Source organism: Elephas maximus, chromosome 11 (genome assembly GCF_024166365.1).
Source record: "Elephas maximus indicus isolate mEleMax1 chromosome 11, mEleMax1 primary haplotype, whole genome shotgun sequence".
Lineage (NCBI taxonomy): Eukaryota > Metazoa > Chordata > Mammalia > Proboscidea > Elephantidae > Elephas > Elephas maximus.
This window is the reverse complement of record NC_064829.1, coordinates 31,687,136-31,707,017: the sequence shown is the minus strand read 5'-3', so window position 1 is coordinate 31,707,017 and position 19,882 is coordinate 31,687,136. Positions and strand designations below refer to the sequence as shown.

General features: G+C 37.0%; 1 protein-coding gene across 3 annotated transcripts in view; it reads left to right on the top strand.

The window, feature by feature from the left end:
- ZNF521 (zinc finger protein 521) overlaps positions 1–19,882 on the top strand; it is a 295,930-nt gene that overhangs the window by 158,774 nt on the left and 117,274 nt on the right. For all 3 annotated transcript variants that reach the window (XM_049901891.1, XM_049901893.1, XM_049901892.1), the window contains one exon: positions 3,864–3,948. In XM_049901891.1, coding sequence (XP_049757848.1) covers positions 3,864–3,948 — 85 coding nt within the window. The remainder of the gene's footprint in view (positions 1–3,863; positions 3,949–19,882) is intronic.

The window sequence follows — 19,882 nt, the reverse complement described above, 5'->3', positions numbered from 1 at the left end:
ATTCTTCCTACTGTCATTCTCTTGTAAAGACGAGTTTTCCCTCATCACATAAGCACAGACTACACTTCCTCCTAAAAAAGGAGGGTGCTTCTGTCTCCTTAATGACCAGTTTACAGGATAACAAAATCATGTAGTAGTCACCTCTGATGGTGCCAGCTGAGATTTACTGGTTTTCTGTTTTTCAGGGTTACTATGGATTCATTGTTTTTTTGTTTTAATACAGTCAGTGTTTAGTTAAAACATTCAAAAAAGAGAAAGAAAGCAGTTTACAATTACAAAGTGGAATTTTTATTTATTTATTTATTTGTTGAGACTGTGAATCATGAATCCTAATGGGGTAAAGATTAAATAGAGGGGATGGGGTTATCAGACAAATGCTTTTTTCTTTTTTTTTTTTTAATGATACATTATGAAAGATTCCAATCTTTTTTTTTTATTTATGAGTTGCTCTGTTCAGAAACTCTCTGAGTACTTTAACCAGAGTATAACTGAAAACAGGAATGTCAGAAAGTCACATTTAAATTGTTCTCAAAATCAATCAAAAATAATGAGGTGCTGGGAAAAAGTTGTATCCTTGATAATTACATCTATCAGTATCAGAAAACAAAAGAGAACAATCAGGCAATGACAATCCCACTCCCAAGCAGCACATTAAAAAAGGCTAATGAAAAAAAGTCTCTTGTAAAAATTGTGCTAAATTAGCATTTCAAGTAAATTGACAACTTAAGCGTTGATAAAGGCCAATCTGGGGCCAAAACAATGGAAGTTCTGTTTCTACTTTTATCTGCTTTTTAAAAGAAATTATCTCACTTGACTTTTCTTCTGTTGTCTTTTACGTGAGTAAAAGTAATTGTCCTCAGAGTAATTGTCCTCAGAGAGGTGACAGTCCTGCTGCACACCACCAGTGTCAGGCCACACTTGGAGTTAGCAGGCTTCATTTGGGGTTCTACTTTTTAAAACGCAGATCTGGAGCACAGTAACCAGAATGGTGAAAGTTTTTCAAAGCATTCTTATACTCTATCCCTTTTTCCAGTTGCAGAAGAGGTTAACGTAACTATCACAAGGGATTCAACATGTTCTTTTTAACTTCAGAGTCTAAAGTTAGGACCAGTGGAAAACAGATTTGGCCTGGAATTAAGAATTCCCCCATAATCCTGGCCTTGCAGAACTGAAATGGATTTACCTCTAAGGCAGTGATTTTCCTAAATCAGACAGTGTTCACAGGTTAAAATCCCTTTACCTAAAGATGGTATACAGGAGTGCAGGGTTCTCCCAGAGTCCTTGCCAGCAGTCTGTAGATGCTTTAAGGGTCCTTTAAAATAGTTTTTTTTTTTTTTTAATTGAGGCTAAAAATGAAAGTTTTCCTCATGACTTTAAAAAGAAAAACCTGACCACGTCCCAGTTTGCGTATCGTCATTCTGTATTTGGGAAGTCGAAAAGTATGCTGAGGTGGAGTTCAAGCTACAGTCTTTTAAAATCATAGTGCCTTGTTTTTGATCACGTTATGTTCTTACGTCATCTAGCTATAAATTTAGGAGCTTTAGATAAGAATATGGCTTTGCTAATAAAAACAGAATGTAGCATTTTAGATACTGTTTTAAGAGTAGAAAGAATTAGTATTTGAGTTATCGGTAGTGACAAAAGCATTTTCTTTCCGTGATAAAAGAAAACTTATGTGCATAGATGTTCAGATGCATCGGTTCATTGTGAAGATAGTAGTAAGTGCCGTTATTTTTTTTTTTTTAGCTTGTCAAGTGATTTTATTCTTTATTATTAGACCAGGGGAGAAAAAAAAAAAAAAAAGCCCTAGTATAATCTGTCAACATATTCATCAGTCATCATTTTTGGAGGCAGCTTTCAACATAGTGCATGTTTTACTGTGCTAACAAGAGAAAAGACTAGACATTAAGTTTATGTTTCTTTGTTTTGCAGCATGGTCACATATCAGGAATAATGCTAGAAGTATGCTAATAAACAACATATAATGTAGGTCATCTGGGAGTAAGAAATATTTTCTAACTAGTTCTAAAGGGAAATATTGTTAAGAAAGGGATAGATGTTATTTACGCAACACATGTTGCTCTATATGTCACCATCAAAAGCATCTTGTAAATAGCTCAGCATAGTAAATCTTCCATGGTGATTGTCAGGGTTTTTCAAGTCTGTATTAGATCTAGATTCAACACACTCAGTTCACAATATGCCTAATGTACAGACTGTTAGATTATTTAGACAGCTTCCATTGGAAATGCGCCTGTACTTCTGTGGTTTACAAGACATGCTGTCTGCTGTTGCAGAAAGAAAAAAAAAATACTAAATTACAATAATTAGAAAAATTTTACGTTAATGATATAATTTCAGTCTCAAATGAAATAAAGCTAAATTTTAATGCTTAACTTTGATTTTGTATAGTTCCAAAGAACTTGAGTCTTTTTGAAGTAATTGTAATTTACAGACTGATATTTCCTATTAATACCATTAGTAAAGCAATTTTATTATAAGACTGTAGATGAAAAGATAATCCTGTAAGAATGCTTTTGTCAAAATGTCAAAATTGTATGTAGTTTTACAAATGTCATTTTCTAACATTTGGGAAATTTTCAAAATGGATTATTTCATAAGGGTTTATTTTGCTTTCCAAGATGGCTTTTAATTATAAAATTTCATCCTAAAGGAATTTATGTAACTTATGTGTTGCGGAGCCCTGGTGGCTGAGTGGTTAAGAGCTCTGCCACTAATCAAAAGCTCGGCAGTTTGAATCTACAGTCTACCAGTGGCTCCTTGGAAACCCTATGGAACAGTTCTACTCTGTTCCGTAGAGTTTTTATGAGTTGGGATCGACTCGACGGCAATGAGTTTGGATTTTGCGTGTGTGTGTGTGTCGTGGAAAACTTAATAGTACTTTATTTATTGAGTTCACCTACTATGTACTGAGCCGTACAGGAAATACAGTAACAAAGATGTGGGATAATAAAGGCTGCTTTTATCAGATGAGCCCAGCATTTAGAATCAAGGGAGATTATTTCTCTTCCCAGCTGTAGGACACTGTGAAATCAGTCAAGTCTTTCTATTTCCCTGGGCCTCAGTTTTTTTTAATTTATGATACAAGAATTACAATAAATCCTGACCTATCCACTTCACAGAACTGTTGAATAAAATAGTGTTAAAATGTTCATTATGTTATGATTTTTATGGGAAAAAAATATATAATTAAATACTAGTAATTAGCAACTTCTGAAACCACCTATATTTTAGAAAACCAAAAATCAGACCTGCTGTCATAGAGTCAGTTCCGACTGATAGCAACCCAATAGGACAGGGTAGAACTGCCCTAGAGGGTTTTCCAGGAGTGGCTGGTGGACTTGAACTGCTGACCTTTTGGTTAGAATCCAGCTAAAAATGATAATCTTTATATCTTTTAGCTATACCCCATAAATCTTAATTTTTTAGCCATTTTACTTATGGATATCTAAAAGCACCACCATAGTTTTGGTAGAATGAAAGTTCGTATGCCTGATTTTCAAAGGGGTCAGCTTTTGAAACTCAGCCATGTGTTAGTTTTTTGTTTTTAAATACTAACTTCTGTTTTTGAGTTCAGGAGTCTTTAAAAAGATATTGGGCCATAATTATGTGCCTCGGTTTCTTCTAAATGTTTTGCAACTAAAATGATAGTGTTGGATCAAGCCACAAGGTCTTCGTAAGGAACTGGTGGAACACTGCCCAAGCTGCCCTGCAGTGGCTTAGTTTGCAACATATGTAAGACCGGCATCCCAGAAAAACGCTGGAAATAGGGTTGTGGGTTTAAGAAACAACAATAAAAAGTGCATGTGTCTAAGTAACTCTGTCTATCCTTCTTTCCTCAGAAGAAGACCTATCAGTGCATCAAGTGTCAGATGGTTTTCTACAATGAATGGGATATTCAGGTTCATGTTGCAAATCACATGATTGGTGAGTGACACTCTGAACCTTAGTAACGATGGATTTTTCTCCTACCTGTGTCCATCTATGCCTATATAATTAAACAGAGTTAAAGACGAATTAATTGTTTAACCATCCATGGTTTACCTTGGCATGATTTTTTTTTTAATTCCTGTTATTAGGCCTGATAAGGCATTAGCACATTTTATTTTCTGCAAGGGCTAGTTTAGACTTCTGCAGAGGATTATATAGCTACCGCCAGTCAAAACACAGGTGATTAACAAATTAAACTCCTAATCATTTTTGCATTATTGTAAACTAACAGGAATGGTTAATGAACTGGATGTTAGCTTTCCGTAGAGTTTTAGACAGGTTTTAATTTCAGAAGTTATTATGGTAATGGTACTGCTGTGTGTTGCTTAAGCATCTTTGTATCAAAATCTAAAGTGGTTGAGTTTTTTGTGATAGGGAAGCATAAATAATTTAAATTGCCATAAAATAGTTTTGTATGTATGGTTTCAACAGCCTGGAAATAATCATGATCATAAAGATGATAGAAAGAATTAAGTCATCTTTGTTGTCGTTCCCCACCAAATTTTACATACATCTTTCTAAAAGTCATTCGGGTAACGATCTCTGAAGTTACACTAGGCCAGTGTTTTCAGGAATTTTGCAGTTATCACATTGGTTAGCACTAAAGGATAAATTTTTCACGTATTCCTACGGCCCTGTTATCTCTTAGATTCCTCTGGGGTTACCTCCTATGTTTTTAATTCGATAAGCACTTAGTAATAACACTAAGAGTTTTACCACAGCCAATTAAACTTTATCAAGCAGATCTTTTATCTACTAGTAAAATGGCAATTGCTATTACTTTATACTATTTTTGATACTCATTTCTGTTTTTATACTATGAGAGTCTTTTATTACATACTCATTTCATGTTATTTCATAATACTGTAAATAATCGTGATATAATATAAAAAAGTCCAATCAACCTTATGTCCTCCTATTGTCAAACTCTGTATGGCAGGAAAGAAAATTCAACGTTTTAGACTATGAACTTGTTTTCAAGAGTAAACAAGTTTTGTCACATACGAATCAGAGCTATTCCAAGAAAATTCAGGGCAAGGGTTGCTCCGATTCTCATTACTGCCTGTTAAAACTAACAATAGCAAAACTTTGAATGCTCGTGTATGAATTAATGAAGATGAATTCAAAGGCATGTTGGAAAATTGATTAATAGTTTTTCCATGGATTTGCTTTATAGTTTTTAAATGATGAGTCTTTAGGAGGATTATTGCTTATCAAAGTCTAAAGGCTTAACTGTGAAAAATGGAACATGTGCATAACAGCTAAAATATTGATCACTTTATATTTTCCAGATTTAAGTGCTAGTATCATTGTATTAAGTAGTATGTACTTACACATGACAGAATAACACTGGCAGCTTTTCTTAGCGTTTAGAAGAAAATGGCAACATGTGAGAAATTCTCAAATAATGCCTTACTCTGCAATTCCCTCCTGTTTCAGATTCCTTGGGAAAAATGTCCTATATAAACTTTCAGAGCTGGGTTTTTTTTTTTTTTTTTTTTGCGGAAGAGGGGGCTGGAAAAAATGAATTCTTGCCAAATGATAAACTTTAATAATTTTTATCTCTTTATTTCTTGATTGTATTGGTGGCAGTCATTCATGATTCTGCTTAATGCTGAACTTTTACATGGGCTTAAAAAAAAATTTCTTGGAAATTTGCAGCTTGTGGAAAATTTAGTGAAACTTTGTGGGGTCATGCTTCTGATTAGTTCTATGTGAAATTATCTTTGGTTCTGGATTTATTATGTATCCCAGCTAAATATTCCTCTGAGGATCCAGATGAACAAACTGGATGTATCTGTCACTACAATATTAATGTTATTTTGCACATGTGGAATCTCAGTTGAAGGCTAGCATGAGAGGATTTTTTTGGGTTTTTAATTTTAGTATCTTTTTGTTGTGAAACATCCATTGGCTTTTCCTGGCCCTTCTTCTTGAATTGTTTTATATACCTTTTCCTTTGTGTTTGGTTTATATTCTTTGCATCATTAGTGCTTTCCCAAAGCTTTTTCCCCCACTACCTTATGGTGGATTAATATGGCACTCACTTCCTCTTGGGATCCAAGCATCTAACAATTCACCGTCCATCAGAGAAGCAAATTCCATTCCTTTTCACTGAGGGCCTAGTTATTTAATATTCATGCTATTTTTAATAATAAAATATGTAATTCTCTTACACTCGAGGTCTAAACAAATGAATAAAAAAAAAAAAAAACAAATGAATAGCATCCACTTAATTGTTCTATCTGGTGACCATTCATCCAGGTCCTTAAACTCTCCTCCTGTTGTTAATATCTAGAGAGAAGAGAGAGAAGGTGTAACGGAGGGTGTCACAAAGGCTAAGATATCCTTTTTTAAAATCCCAGTGTGATAGTCTTTCAGATGAGGCAGGCAGCATTATTTTGTTGGCTGAAATACCTCCATTGAGGTAGGTGCTTTTAGGTTGTGTAGCGGTGTCTGTTTTTTTGTCTAATCAAAAAATAATCTCAACTAGGCATTTAGCAGGGGAGAGGGATTAGGGGCTATCTGCAAAGCCTCTTTCTCCTTTTGTTAAGAGGGTACAGAGTGTTTTTACAGATTTTGTTTTATGTTTCAGTCAGTCTAGAGGAAGGATTATATCACCTGATGGAAAACAAAATCTACCAATTACTCAATGAGGTCTAACTTCTAATTCCTTCTTTAACCAAGTCATTTGCATTTGCTCCTATGCAGCACACATGTTTTAATGCGATTTCAATGTCCACCAGCCACCACGCTTCTTTCTGGATATGCTGGTTTCAGGCTGTATTGGCCAGAGACATTTGTGAAAGGAAAGCCATCAATGTTTCTACCAGGTCCATAGCAGAGACTCTGAGCTTAAGTGCCATTTTGCAGCGAGGTGTGGACACATGGTCTGGGCTGCAGGAATAATTACTCCATAAAAATGCATTAGGGATTTGACTTATGTCTATTGAGGAAAAAAAGAAAACCTGACTCTCCACCACATTTTGACACAGGTTCAGTAAGAAATCAGACCAGTGACTATTTAGGGGTTTCTTTTCTTCTTTATACACACACACACACACACACACACACAAAAGAGCTCCAAAACATTTTAACAGCTTTCTTGGGGAAAAGATTTCCCTCTTTTAAATCCGTGCAGATGAGAAAATTTTTCTTGTTTTCCTTTGTTCAGTTCACATAGTTTGTGTTGGCTTTTGACCTGAGAATACAGAAAGAAGCCATTGTGTAGTATGCCCGTAATTCACTATTCACCCTTCTCTCTCTATCAGCGTAGTGGATATTTATTGTTATTTTCCTCTGTAACATTTCTGTTATCATTTGGTATGGATTAACACAAAAGAGATGAAACTAGGGAATTGAGATGTGTTTAACCCAGCAAAGGCATTGCCTCATATAAAATTATGAGGCTCAGCAGCAGTAGAGTAAATTTGTAAGGGCTCAGGATAAAGGGCTGTTAGGTATGGGATATTATAAAGAGATGACATTGCCAAGAACTATTTATGAGAAGCTTAATTTTTTCACTCTGATAATTCTTGACCAATAATTACCAGCCTCTAATTATCTATTTTTGTTAGAAAGAAATTTCGATCACTACAGAGGTTGGCATTGCAACTAGCGCATAAATCCCCAAAGAGACAAATGTGTTCCAAACAGCCACAAACAACTGTCTCATGAAACATAGTGAGCAAATTGCGAGCGGCTGGTGGTAGACAACCAGCAGTACATTTACCATCGAAGGCCAGTCAGCTTGACAAAGAAATGATCAAAGGGGAGAAATACCATTATCCTTGCAATTTATTGCTGCACTCATGAACTTTGGAGGAGAAGTGGTCTGGATCTAGCCATGGTCATTTTCAGCCTTGCTTTCAGAGTTCTCGGATGGAGAATATGAAGGGGATGGATGCGAACCATTTACCTAAGAATTATTTTTTAAAATCTACTTAGAATTGGTGACTTAGTAAGTTCATATTTTCCGTCAGATCAGAATGACCAGTATTACAATGGAAAAATTGTATCTGAGGTGGCAAAGAATCCTGTTTTGTGACAAAACAGGAAAATCCAGAAATAGTTACTAATCGTACTATTCTGGACAAATCAAAGGTAATACATACTTAAAGCATTTGGGGGAAGCTAATGTATTTATTTCTTAAAACGTAAAACTAGAATTTGGCACTCTAATGGCAGCTACTGTGAAAACATTAATGTAAAGATGTTGGCTATTTTTATTCAGATCTTTAATACTTGGTGTCTTGTAGATAAATTTAATTTTTAAAAGACCCATGAAAATATTCAATTCTTCTACAAGGCAGGTGGACTGTACCTATGGTATGTGTTATATTACACATGATATGCATCCCTGATGTCGAGACAAAAAGAATGAATAAATCAGCTTTACACAGTATGGTGAAATTGTGGCAAGTGACATTCATATGTTCTAAATTGGTTTGATGCCTAAGGTCACAAATGGCATTTTTTTTTTCTTTCATTTCTTTAGTATATGGTGTACTATGTGACTAATCTTGATTATAGCTTTGTGGCATTCAGTGTCACCTCTGAAACACTTCAGCTTGAGTGCCCTTTGGAAAGGATTAAAATGAATATTTTGAGGTCTATAGTGCTTTTAGATTGTATATGTCTTAAGGGGAAATATCCATGGATATGGATCTCTACATAGGAAGATGATAGACCACATTGTCCTTTAAACTCTCAGTTTTCATTGGCTGTTTTTTTTTTTAAATGATTAGAAACGAATCTATAATAGTACATATATGTATAATATCTACAGCTATCTCCGTGTAATCCTAAGAAGCTCAAAGTCATTCTAAATCAGAGGGCTATTGAATCTTTAAAAAAAAAAAAATCTTTATTTGATTGCTTACAAAACCCAGAGAATTAAGAAATAAGCATTCAGTGTTAAATATGATGAAATACTGGCTTATTTCACATCAAGAGCTGGATTAAAAAAGATGAAATCTGGGCAGTTTAATGGTAACAGAAAGCTACCCTCATGTGGGCAATGCTGGCTTATTTGAAAAGCCCATAAAGGGTTCCTGCATGGACCATACGAAAGGGATACTTTCTCTTTAATAGCCATCTGTACAGGAGAGATGAGAAGTGGGCCAGGTCATCTCTCCTCAGCTGTCATGATATTAACGTAGGTAATGGAGCAAGCTCTGCATTCTGCTGGGTGTTGTTTTTCATAGATGTTCATCGATTTACACAGATAATTCTATTTATTTCTTAGAGTTGGTCCAAGTGAACCAGGCAGAATAACAAACACCAAAGCATTTCAAATGACTTTATCTTTGTTTGTAACGTAACTTTTGTCTAAAAAATGGTGTCATACCTACTGTGCAGATGGCTGCATGATTTGTAAACCAGCCAAAACATTTAAACAAATGTGTGATCTGGGGATAGATTAAATAAAGGATAAAATGGAGTGTGGGCCACAAATTCTAATAATCAGATGATTTTAAGTTGTGTGTAGTGTGGAGCGATGGTCACAGTGCTAGTGGGGAAAGCTTGCCAATGACAGCAAGGTGCCTTACAGAGCTCAGGATGGCACCCGTGGCCTGGTAGGCCTCAGTTTGAGAACCGCACATTTGCTGTACAGCTGGCAGCTCTGTATGGGGACATCAGATAAAACTTTGTAAAATGAAGTGTTATTGCTTAGTATGAAATTGTTCAGAGAGGGAATTTGCAGACAGTAACCGAAAACAGAATTCATGGTACCAATGAAGCAGACTGTAAATATGAAGAGGGTTTAATTATCTGCACAATTTAACAAAAATTCAAGATGGATACAGAAAAGACATACACAGGCATAAATATAACACAGCCACAGCATTTACCAAGTGCAAAGTGGGGCCACAGGAACCTGGCCAGCTCTCCTGTGATCCGCCTTCCTAGAAATGAAGACAATTGAAAAAGAAAATAAAAGTAGGAAGACTCTTGCTTTATGTCTTTTGGGAAGGAAGCACAGTTTTCGAGCGTTCCATTCGCAACTTTTAAGGAAAATCTTTGGGTCTCTTGATTTAAGTGTTCGGCTATTAAAAGACAAATCAGAATGTTTATCCTTGCTTTGTGTTTTGGTCTGCGTCTAGCAGCTTTGATATACGAGAGGGGAAAACACTGGCAGTTAGTGTCGTTTCTAATTTACAAGTCCCAAGGAAAATGTCTTAGACATTTCTGATGTTAATTTTCTTTGAGGCTGAGGATTCTGGCTGAGTCCGTAAACAGATTGAAGATTCAGTTTCTTGTTACTTTTTACAACACACTCAGAAGAGTGATGCTCTCAAACAGAATTACTGAATGGCACCCTTCTTCCCTTGGCTCTGTGCAGAGATGCTAGGAGAGCCTGTGCAGGTAGGTGGCTGCTATACAAGGTGGGCCTTCCAGTGCTCGTTTTGTCCTCAGCTTTGACTTGCTCTCTAGAATCAGCCACTCACATATCTCTTCACTCACTGTTTGATATGTTCATTATCAAATGTGGGTATCTATTTCTGAATGAAGTTTGCAGGTCACTTCTGAATGAAGGGTACCAAAAGTCATCAGCAATAGGTAAAATGTGCACACAAACGCGCACACACGCACATGCACACATGCACATACACACACATACAAATCGTGACCTATTTCTACAGAATCAGTTCGTAAACATAAAAAGGTCTCTCATGACCTATTTCCATAGGTTATTTCCTCATTTTGGGATCATTAATAGCAGTAAACAAAGAAAAGGGAGCCAATACGGAGAGTGGGTGTCGAACTTCAGCTGCTCAGATTGTTGCATTTGGTGAGCTGATGGGGTTTCGTAGGTCACCTTTAGAATTATGCCTATGACAGCAGTAGCTACCTGCCAAGATTGCAAGGTATCTCACAGCTCTCAGGATGGCGCCTGTGGCCCGGTAGGCCTCAGTTGGAGGGATACACATTTGCTGTACAGCTGGCAGCTCTGTATGGGGCAGCCGTGTGGGCTGTTAGGGAGCTGGAAAGGAGACAAGCATGAAATTTCTTCTAACCCCAACTCTGTTTTTCTGTACTGTTGGCTGCTTCTCAGTTCCTTGACAAAAAAACCAATCAGGCACCCTTTAATCCGCCTGTGATTACCACTGGTATAAAAAGAGAAGCATAATGAGGAAAAATGCCTCGTTTTGTTGCCTTCAAAAGCCAACAAATTGGAGTTAACTTGACAGGAAGTGGCTTAATAATTAGATTATTTATTTATTCCTGACACATATCCCCCTGTTACTAGTCTCAGGAGACCCTGTAGATGGTACGATTTTCAAGCTGCCATTACTTCGCTGTCTTCTGTGAACAAAGAAGCTACTGTCTATCAGTCAATTAAATGCACTCTTTAAGCAGAGGCTGCGAAGTCCTCAATGGAGAGAGCCCTGGGACATGGTGGCTGATGATTCGTTTCTCTGTACTGTACATCACACTCTCAATGACGGTCCCCACAGAGATGGAATAAAGTCATGCATTAAAATATCACTTGTTGATTTGTTTGCTAATGAAGAGCCATTGAAATGTTTGTGTATTTCTGTGGCAAAATGGCTGATAAAAGGGACTACTTGCCTGTGTATCTTTGTTCATCTGCTGTGAGTGCTTATTTAAGAATTATTAAAATCAAAGTCAGCAAACAACAGAATGAAAAATTTCTCGGATAACAGGAGTTTTCTGACTCTTTTCACCAAATCAATGAATCGAGGCAGGAAAAATAGAGAAATAGTGTCATTTCAATCCTTTGCTTTCATTGCATTAATCCAAACACCTTATTTCCTCTGACATAAAAATGTAAGTCTTTTTCAGAGTATCTGAGAGCAATACTTAGTAAGTGTAAAAATATAATAGAATCCCTTTGTGAGAATAATGTTCTTTAAAATATTTTTTTCTTTAGGATGAATGGCATTTTTGTAGCAATTTCTTTAACTCAGTGAATACGTGCAGAAGTTTTTCTAGGAAACTTAGGGAGGCTTTTAAGACAAAACTAATAAAATGTCTTTGAAACATTTCAGTTATAATCACGCAGCCACGTGGGTGGTATAGAAATGTGACCTTCTTTTCTATTTGTTCCTCTTTATGTTTTCTTCTTTTTCCTTTTATTTTTTTCTTTAACATTACATCCATGTTAGTAGTGGTGACTTTTCCAGTAGTCCAGGTTTTTATTCCTTAATATGTCGTCATCATCTTACTAACTAGTGTTTACTATGTACAAAGCATGACTTTGCTGGACTTCTCTGGACTCCCATTAATTAGCTTTACATTTTAAGAGTACGTTAGGTTGGAGCCTTAGAGGTCCGTTTATGTGAGAAGGCTCAGATAATATCGTGACAGCTCTCTAATGAAATATTTAGTGATGGTGCTGTCATTGAAAGAGATAAATTTGGAATTTAAACAGAGGCCACTGAACTTTGAAAAGTGTCCCCTCCTCCTCCCATTAGACTTTGTAAAGAGCAATCTCTTAAGTGTAAAGGCTCTAACTATAGTTTTCGTGATTACCTGGCAATAGGCTGTAAAGAATTAATTCAAGCCATCATCAGATGGTGGTATTTCTTATTTCTACCCTGTTATTCCAAGTAATTTTGTTAGAAAAAGCTTAGATACTCGGAGGTGTTCTGTAATAGAAAATGAATTTGAAACCCTTTCATTAATTGGTGATTAATATATTTCAGGATTAGTTTAAGCAGGGCCCTACCTCCTGCCCAGTCAAGTATGTTCTGGTTAATATCCAATTATCTGCACCTTCGTAGTTATTATGTCTTAATATTTCGGATATGATAACCAGAAACTTGAGAGTAATGCTAATGAGGAGGATAGAGCAAGAATTAACCAATGACACACTCAGTGATCCTTGGTGTGGACGGACTCACTTTATCCCCCACCGCATTGCTTCAGCATCTTCTGAGCACTGACCAAAAATAAGACTTTCAGCTACAGCAGACAAGAATTAGAAAATTAATCGTTTTCTCTTTTAAATTATAGTAATATGCATTCCCAGTATTAAAGCTCAGCCGAAAGTACAGTTTAATAATGCCATTCTATGGAGAATAAGAATAGGAAACGGAAAGGTGATTTCTATTTTCCAAACAGGAAACATTGTGTTCTTTATCTTTTCCTTTTGACAAAGCCACAAGTTGTTACCTCTTCAAAGTATGTTTTAAATCAGATTAATTTGGAGTCTCTATTATATTTCACTGAGAAAACGTTTTTCTCTGCTACCTTCCCCTCAAAATTTATTATCACGTGATACAAGTTGCACTGCCCTTTTTTTTTTTTTTAATTTTTTTTTTACAGGTAATTTCACTTTTGAACAGTCTGACTTAGCTCTTCTAGCAGTGCCTGCTCTAGGGGGTGTGTGCTGCTTCAAGCCCTGTAGCTTTAAATAGTGTGCTTTGTACATTGCCCCCTTTATATGCTATATTGTAATGAAGCAACATCCGTAAATTGCAGTGAAGGGTGATTGTTGCACGGGGATGACTACTGCACCTTGGGGTCCATTTGCACCAGATTATTCTTTTTATTGTTATTATTACTTCCCATCTTCTTTACTCTCTTGCTGCTGAAGCTGCTGTTGGCCACCGGTGCAACACAGAGGGGATCTTGACGAACGTTGCAGACATCATTTTTGTCTTAGGTACACACCAATCAACGTTCAATTCCAAAGCCAGAGGTCCTGGGTGGCTTTGTGGTTCTGTATTGATGCTGCTTTACTTTGTTGACTTCGTTTATAGTGTTCCTCATCGTCATCTTCTTAAAAGAACAAATTTACTGTGAATAAAAGAGACAAACATTTTTTTTCCCAGCATTTCATGTAGATGTTATAAATCTGTAGGGAAGGTGATCAACTATTTTATCTATCTTCATTTGTCCCTTCCCCCAAAGAGGTTTAATACTTTAAAAAAGGGATCTGGGCAAGATTATTGTTCAAGGAAAAGGTTTGTATTTTCAGTATGTTCCTAGCTTTTCTTAAGACTTAGACGAAGTCAGTATGAATATTGTATAAGTAGTTTCTTACATTTACTTACAAAATAGCCTATTTTCTGCACCAACCAACTGCTTTCACTCAATAACCAATAACAAAATGATATGATAGAAGCCAGAGATCCTGTGCTCTTATTGAAAAGAATTATAAGCAAGGTTTTAGTCTAGGGAGATTTATATGTGAATTTTGGCTGTTAATCCCTTCGTTGCAATGGTTTTAGTACCTGTCTCCATTTGTTTTCTCAAATTGTTGGTGCAGCTGTTGTTCTCTCTTTCTAAGGCCAGGCTACCCTGCAGCATTCAAACTAAAATCTAGAATTAGAACTGACACACCTTCAATTGAACTATCAAGTCTTTTAAAACTGCTTGGCCAGTGACGCCAGTCCCACGCCATTCGACCATACATACTTCCGATTGTGGGCCAAAGTACATTGATTTTTAGCTGTCATTTCTATTGCACATACTGTAGAATTGAAATTTAAACCTTAATCTACTCAGTAATGCAATTAATTTTTAATGTGCAGTAATACTAATTGAAATAGCCTGAATTTAGTAAGTCACCACAAGACATTTTCAAAAGCAAGAGTCTCCACTGAGAACTGGGAGGACAGGTCATTATTGTTACAGTGTTTACAGAATAAATGCTCAGTCCTCAGGCCTCCAGTGGAAAGAGAGCTTTCTTTAAATTAGGCTCTATTATATGTCTCTGTGAGTAGAAATATCTTTTCAGAGAGAATTCCTACATTCTACCCACTTGCAGTGCTTCACTGTTTTTTAACAACGATATGCCTTTAGTTCAAAATATCTTAATATAGTGTAGGCAAAAATAATATTAACCCATTAAAAAAAAGGGCAATTATAAATGGTTGCAAATACAGTCACCTGCCATCAATACCGTGGTCAAAAGCGACAACCTCAATGGGTATGTCTTACTACGTGGTGGGTATTTGAGATCCTGTATCCAGATTCGGGCAGTACATGGGCTTTATTAAACTCATTACCATCGAGTCAATTCCGACCTATAGCAGCTCTGTAGGACAGAGTGGAACTGCCCCATAGGGTTTCCAAGGCTGCAAACCTTTACAGAAGCAGACTGCCACATCTTTCTCCCATGGAATGGCTGGTGGCTTTGAACCAGTGATCTTTGGGTTAATAGCTGAGCACTGTAACCACTGCACCACTGGGGCTCCTTTGTGCTTTATTATCTGTCCATAAATCTGTTGCCTTCTTATGGTGTATTTGTATCCCTGTGAATCAGACATTTGCCTTTTAAAACTGTATTCCTTTAGCTTTTGTATGTTATTTCAAAATGGCCTTTTAAAATGTTTTGTGACTTTTTTTTTCCCTAGCCACAGTAAAGGAAATTTTGCACAATAAAAGCAAGTAGGTTTTCAGCCATTTCTAGTCTGAAAAGGTTCTCTAACCGCATTAAAAAAAAAAAAAAACCGCATTTATCTGCTGCTAAATGAGCACTTTTTAAAATGCATCATTTCCACTGATGACTGGGCTTGCAGAGTGTTCAAAACGAGCACCAGCATTAAGTTAAAAAAAGCAAGCTCTGTATATCATCCTTGCGTGGCTTTCACATTACGGTATTTAATAAGCCGGTGGTGCTATTAAATATTTGGTAAAGGTTTCCTCATAACCCTAGCATATCTTCAAATGGGATTTTAAGACATTTTTGCAGCACATAAGTAAAAATGATGTTAGAGAACTTGAAGCAGTTGTAGCGTGGCACATTTTCTAAATGAAGTGTGGGGTAAAGTGGCACAAATGTATTCAGCAGATTCACACCTACAAAATACCTAAATCAATTCACGCTCTTTGGATCAAGGGTTCAAACTGGCTTTCATTGTGTTACTGTTAAGTCAAAGCGCTACTGGGATTATTTACACAAGTGTATTAAAATGACATTATAGCAGGTTTTAAAAAAAGAAGAAAGAAACACCTTACACTGTCATGATTTCAGGCTGTCCTAACATCGGGTGAGCTTGTTAATAGACATTTTCTCTTTTTCACTGAGTAGGGGGTGGGGAAGAAAAAGAGTTGAGGGGAAATCAATGTATAGTCCGTTCAGAGCATATTATCAAATCAGATTGGGGTATAGGAAATGAAACCTTTCCTGCATCTATTTTGGATATGCTGTATCAAATACTGGCTATTAGATACCATTGTCCACACTGATAGAATGTGCAATGGATCATTGTTATCAGGTTTTTTTTCCTTATAATGTTTAAGAGTTGTTATCCAAATAGCAATAATTGTTCTTTTAACCTGGAGTGAAAATTGGTTTCTGGGAGCCTTATGGGAAGGTATTGCCAGTAAATACGATGTAGACATCAATTCTGTCACTATGTTGGTGGGTTACAATTCACATTTAAACCTTTCAGTCCTTAATACTATTATTAGTTTTGAAGTTATAGAGATAAAGGCTGATAGTTTTTTTTTCAGATTTATATGTAATGTGTTTGGTTCTTCGAGGGGCCTATTTGCTAGATTCTAATTTTCTTCCTGTTTGGTATGCAGCCAGTGACCACAGTGTTCATTCAAACTGCAGAGAGACACATCTCATCTGTAAAACATGGCTTACCAATCGTACTTGCTATTTGTATTCTCATAAGAAGAAACATAGGATTTATTATGATTGGGGGGAATACGTTTCATTTTGAGATAATTTATAATCTCATGTTCATAACATGAGATTACATGTTCATACATACATGTTCATAACAAGTATTTCATAGTAAAGAAGGAGTCAAGATGCGTAGTTTTCGGAGGACATGTTGCAGAAGAGAAGGAAAGTGAAATGGGGTTCGTATGTAGGTGTGTTTAAATATGCAATGCTTGATGTATATTGACCTCAGGTTACGAGAGTAGAAAATCCTATTTTCCAGCTTGTTTCAAATGGAGTAAAAATGCTGCTTCAGTAGCTTTATGCTACTCACATTGGGAAAGGTGCTTATACTGTGATAATTATCATCAAGGAATATTAATGCGTTCAGCATTTGTAACCCAAAAACTCATTATAGCTTAAGCTGTGCATCATCTGTGAAGAGAGAACTTTGCCAGGATTCGCTCTTCACAGGGGTTGCCTCCTGCTTGCTGCGGAGTGGCCAGGGTACTGCAAGAGGTCACTTAGGCTATTTTTGAAAGCTGAAGTTTTGCAATTTTTGAATCACTACCTTCTGTCTAAAGAGCTTATCATTCTTGCCTCAAAATGTCCTCCTAATTGAATGCATAGTGAAGTGCAAAATAAATAAATAAGTAATAAGAGGTACCTGAATCTCATTATGTAGAATCCAAGAGGGCCGGCACGTATATTCCATACCAAGATAATTGAAGTATTTGTGTCTTCTCTACTGTCACTGAGCACAGGGATTCATTTACACCAGTTTCCTTAATGCAGGTGCCCTTGGGTTTCCGATAGAGATGCCCCCACTGGGGCTCCACTTCACAGCCCTCTGGCTGGAAATTGTGTAAATAAGACTGCGGGGTCAGCTTCCTTTTTCAGCAGCAGTGTCCTTAATTAGTCAGTGACAGTCTTTCATACAAGCCCGCACCGTTCCTGGGATCATTCCCCGTATATCTAAGACGTCTATCTAATGCTTAGATAGATACTTTGGTAGGTTTGTTTAAAACCATTCTCAGGGAGGGGGTGGGGGCAGTATTCACATGATGGGCGCTAGGATATCTGGGCTTATGAGGAATCCTATAACTTAATCAAATCAAAATATCTGGTTAGCAGCTCCATTATAAATTACAAGTGGTTAGCTTCATAAGAACTTGGTGCCTTCACCTGTAGTGGACAGCTTGTTGAAAGGGAGCTGTGTGCCTGTGATAAGTTTCCATGATTAAATCCCATTATTTTTCTCCCACTGATCCATTGCTTGTCATTTCCTGTAAGTAACTTTGTGTCATGCTGCATGTTATAGTTTGTGTAAGGCCAGGCAGAGAGCACTAATACTCAGTTCTATCAGGCTGTCTGGCTTTGCAGGAGTGCTGTGTTTCTGAGGTCAAGTTGTGAACCTCTCCCTGCTCCTGGGAGGACTAGAAAAATATGTTTCATAACTTCCCATAGACCTAAGTGAAGGGTAAGAAGAAAAACATGAAACCCATAGGGTGTTTAGATGAGCTGTAAGGTTGGAATTCATCAAGCGGGGAAGCGTACTGTTCTTTAGGAGCCTTCCTCACCATGAAGGGTCACTGCAGTGGGTGCCCAGTCAGTCCTAGCTGAGGGCTTTGGGGGATAGGGTAATCACTCAACTAGCGCAGCAGGCACAAACACACAAGTTGATAATCTGGAGTAATCTTGCTGAAATAGGAACACGCTTGCCAGTTAAAATCACTTACACGAAGGAATATTGATAGAATGAGTACCGTAAATTCAGTACAGATATTGCAGGCTTGCTCTGCTGAAAGCGATTTGTTCTTTTGTTTTTTCGAATGGGACAAAATCTTTATTTTATGCAGTGGTGCACGAAAGCTGTAAAATGGATGAGTGTCCTGAACCAGAGACATAGTCTAAATAGCTTTGGCCTGGAATGCTGGCAGTATAGTTGAGACATAAGATAGCGGTGGATTGTCTGTGAGGATGTAAACTTAATAATCTTTATGAATTTTGAGTAACTCATAACTCCACTTTCTCACCAAAGAAACATTATGAAAAGATTGCTTCTAAATCCTTCCGCCGCTCTCTGCACTTGTGATAGATGTCATCCCCTTTACCTTGAGGCGCTGAAAACAAACGTGGTTTTTGCAAGAGATAAAAATGTATACTTTAGGAGGAGCAAATTGCATTTTCATGTTTAAGTTCACTATTTGCACTTGATGTGGTGAAATCCAAATGTGAAGAATTGCTTTTGACATTATTTCTGTATCTCCTGTATCCCAGGACCCCAGCATTACTATGCTGAGTGGCACTGTCACACGTGATAAATGTGATGCCAAAAACCTGGAGATAGAGTGAGCTCGCATTCCATGTCCAGGCTGTTCTGGATTTCTTTAACTTCCTTAATCATTGAAATAATTTATCTTAGTAACGATACATTGAATAAAATTGTGTATGTGTGTCTTTTAAGTGTGAGGGGTTTGTTCTTAGAGGCAAAAAGGCTTTTATTTCGAAATAAAAAGGTAACCTTAACTTCCTTTAAAAGTCTGTTTTACATTATCTGTATGTTGAACTCTTGTGTTATAAACTAAAGTTTAAAGTACTTTTGTTTCAGAGGTCCTATATTACTGATTTCTGAATCCTGTTTCGAATTTTCTCTCAGTAACTACGGTTTCCTATTTTTTTAATGGCCTTTCTTTAAAAGAGATTTTCGCAGTTTTGTGTTTGTGTGTGTGCGTGCACACATATCTGTGTGTTGGCATGTATTAGCTGCCAACCTTTTCCACCAAAGACTAACTGGTGTGCCACTCCCTGTCTTGCGTTGAACATGTTTCCAACAGCTTGGAGAGATGGTATAAGAGTGAAATGAAAACCATGGAGCTTATATTGGAGTCTGATGTTTGAAAGGGAGATATTGGGGACGGATGATTTTTGGCTTGGCTCCCTTTTTAGATGTAATTGCTGCTTCATGAGCACTTGGAAGAGTTTCCTGTAGTTAAATTTAATCAAATGGCTCAGAATAACAAACTGGCACACTCAGAATTCCAGGACAGTTCTGTATATGAAACATGATTTTCCTCAATTTAAAACACACGTACACACGCACACGCACAAACACGCGCTCTTCATTACCACCACTGTCATCACCACCAACACCAAACCAAAAAACCAAACCCAGTGCCGTCGAGTTGATTCCGACTCATAGCGACCCTATAGGTCAGAGTAGAACTGCCCCATAGAGTTTCCAAGGAGCGCCATGGTGTATTTGAACTGCTAACC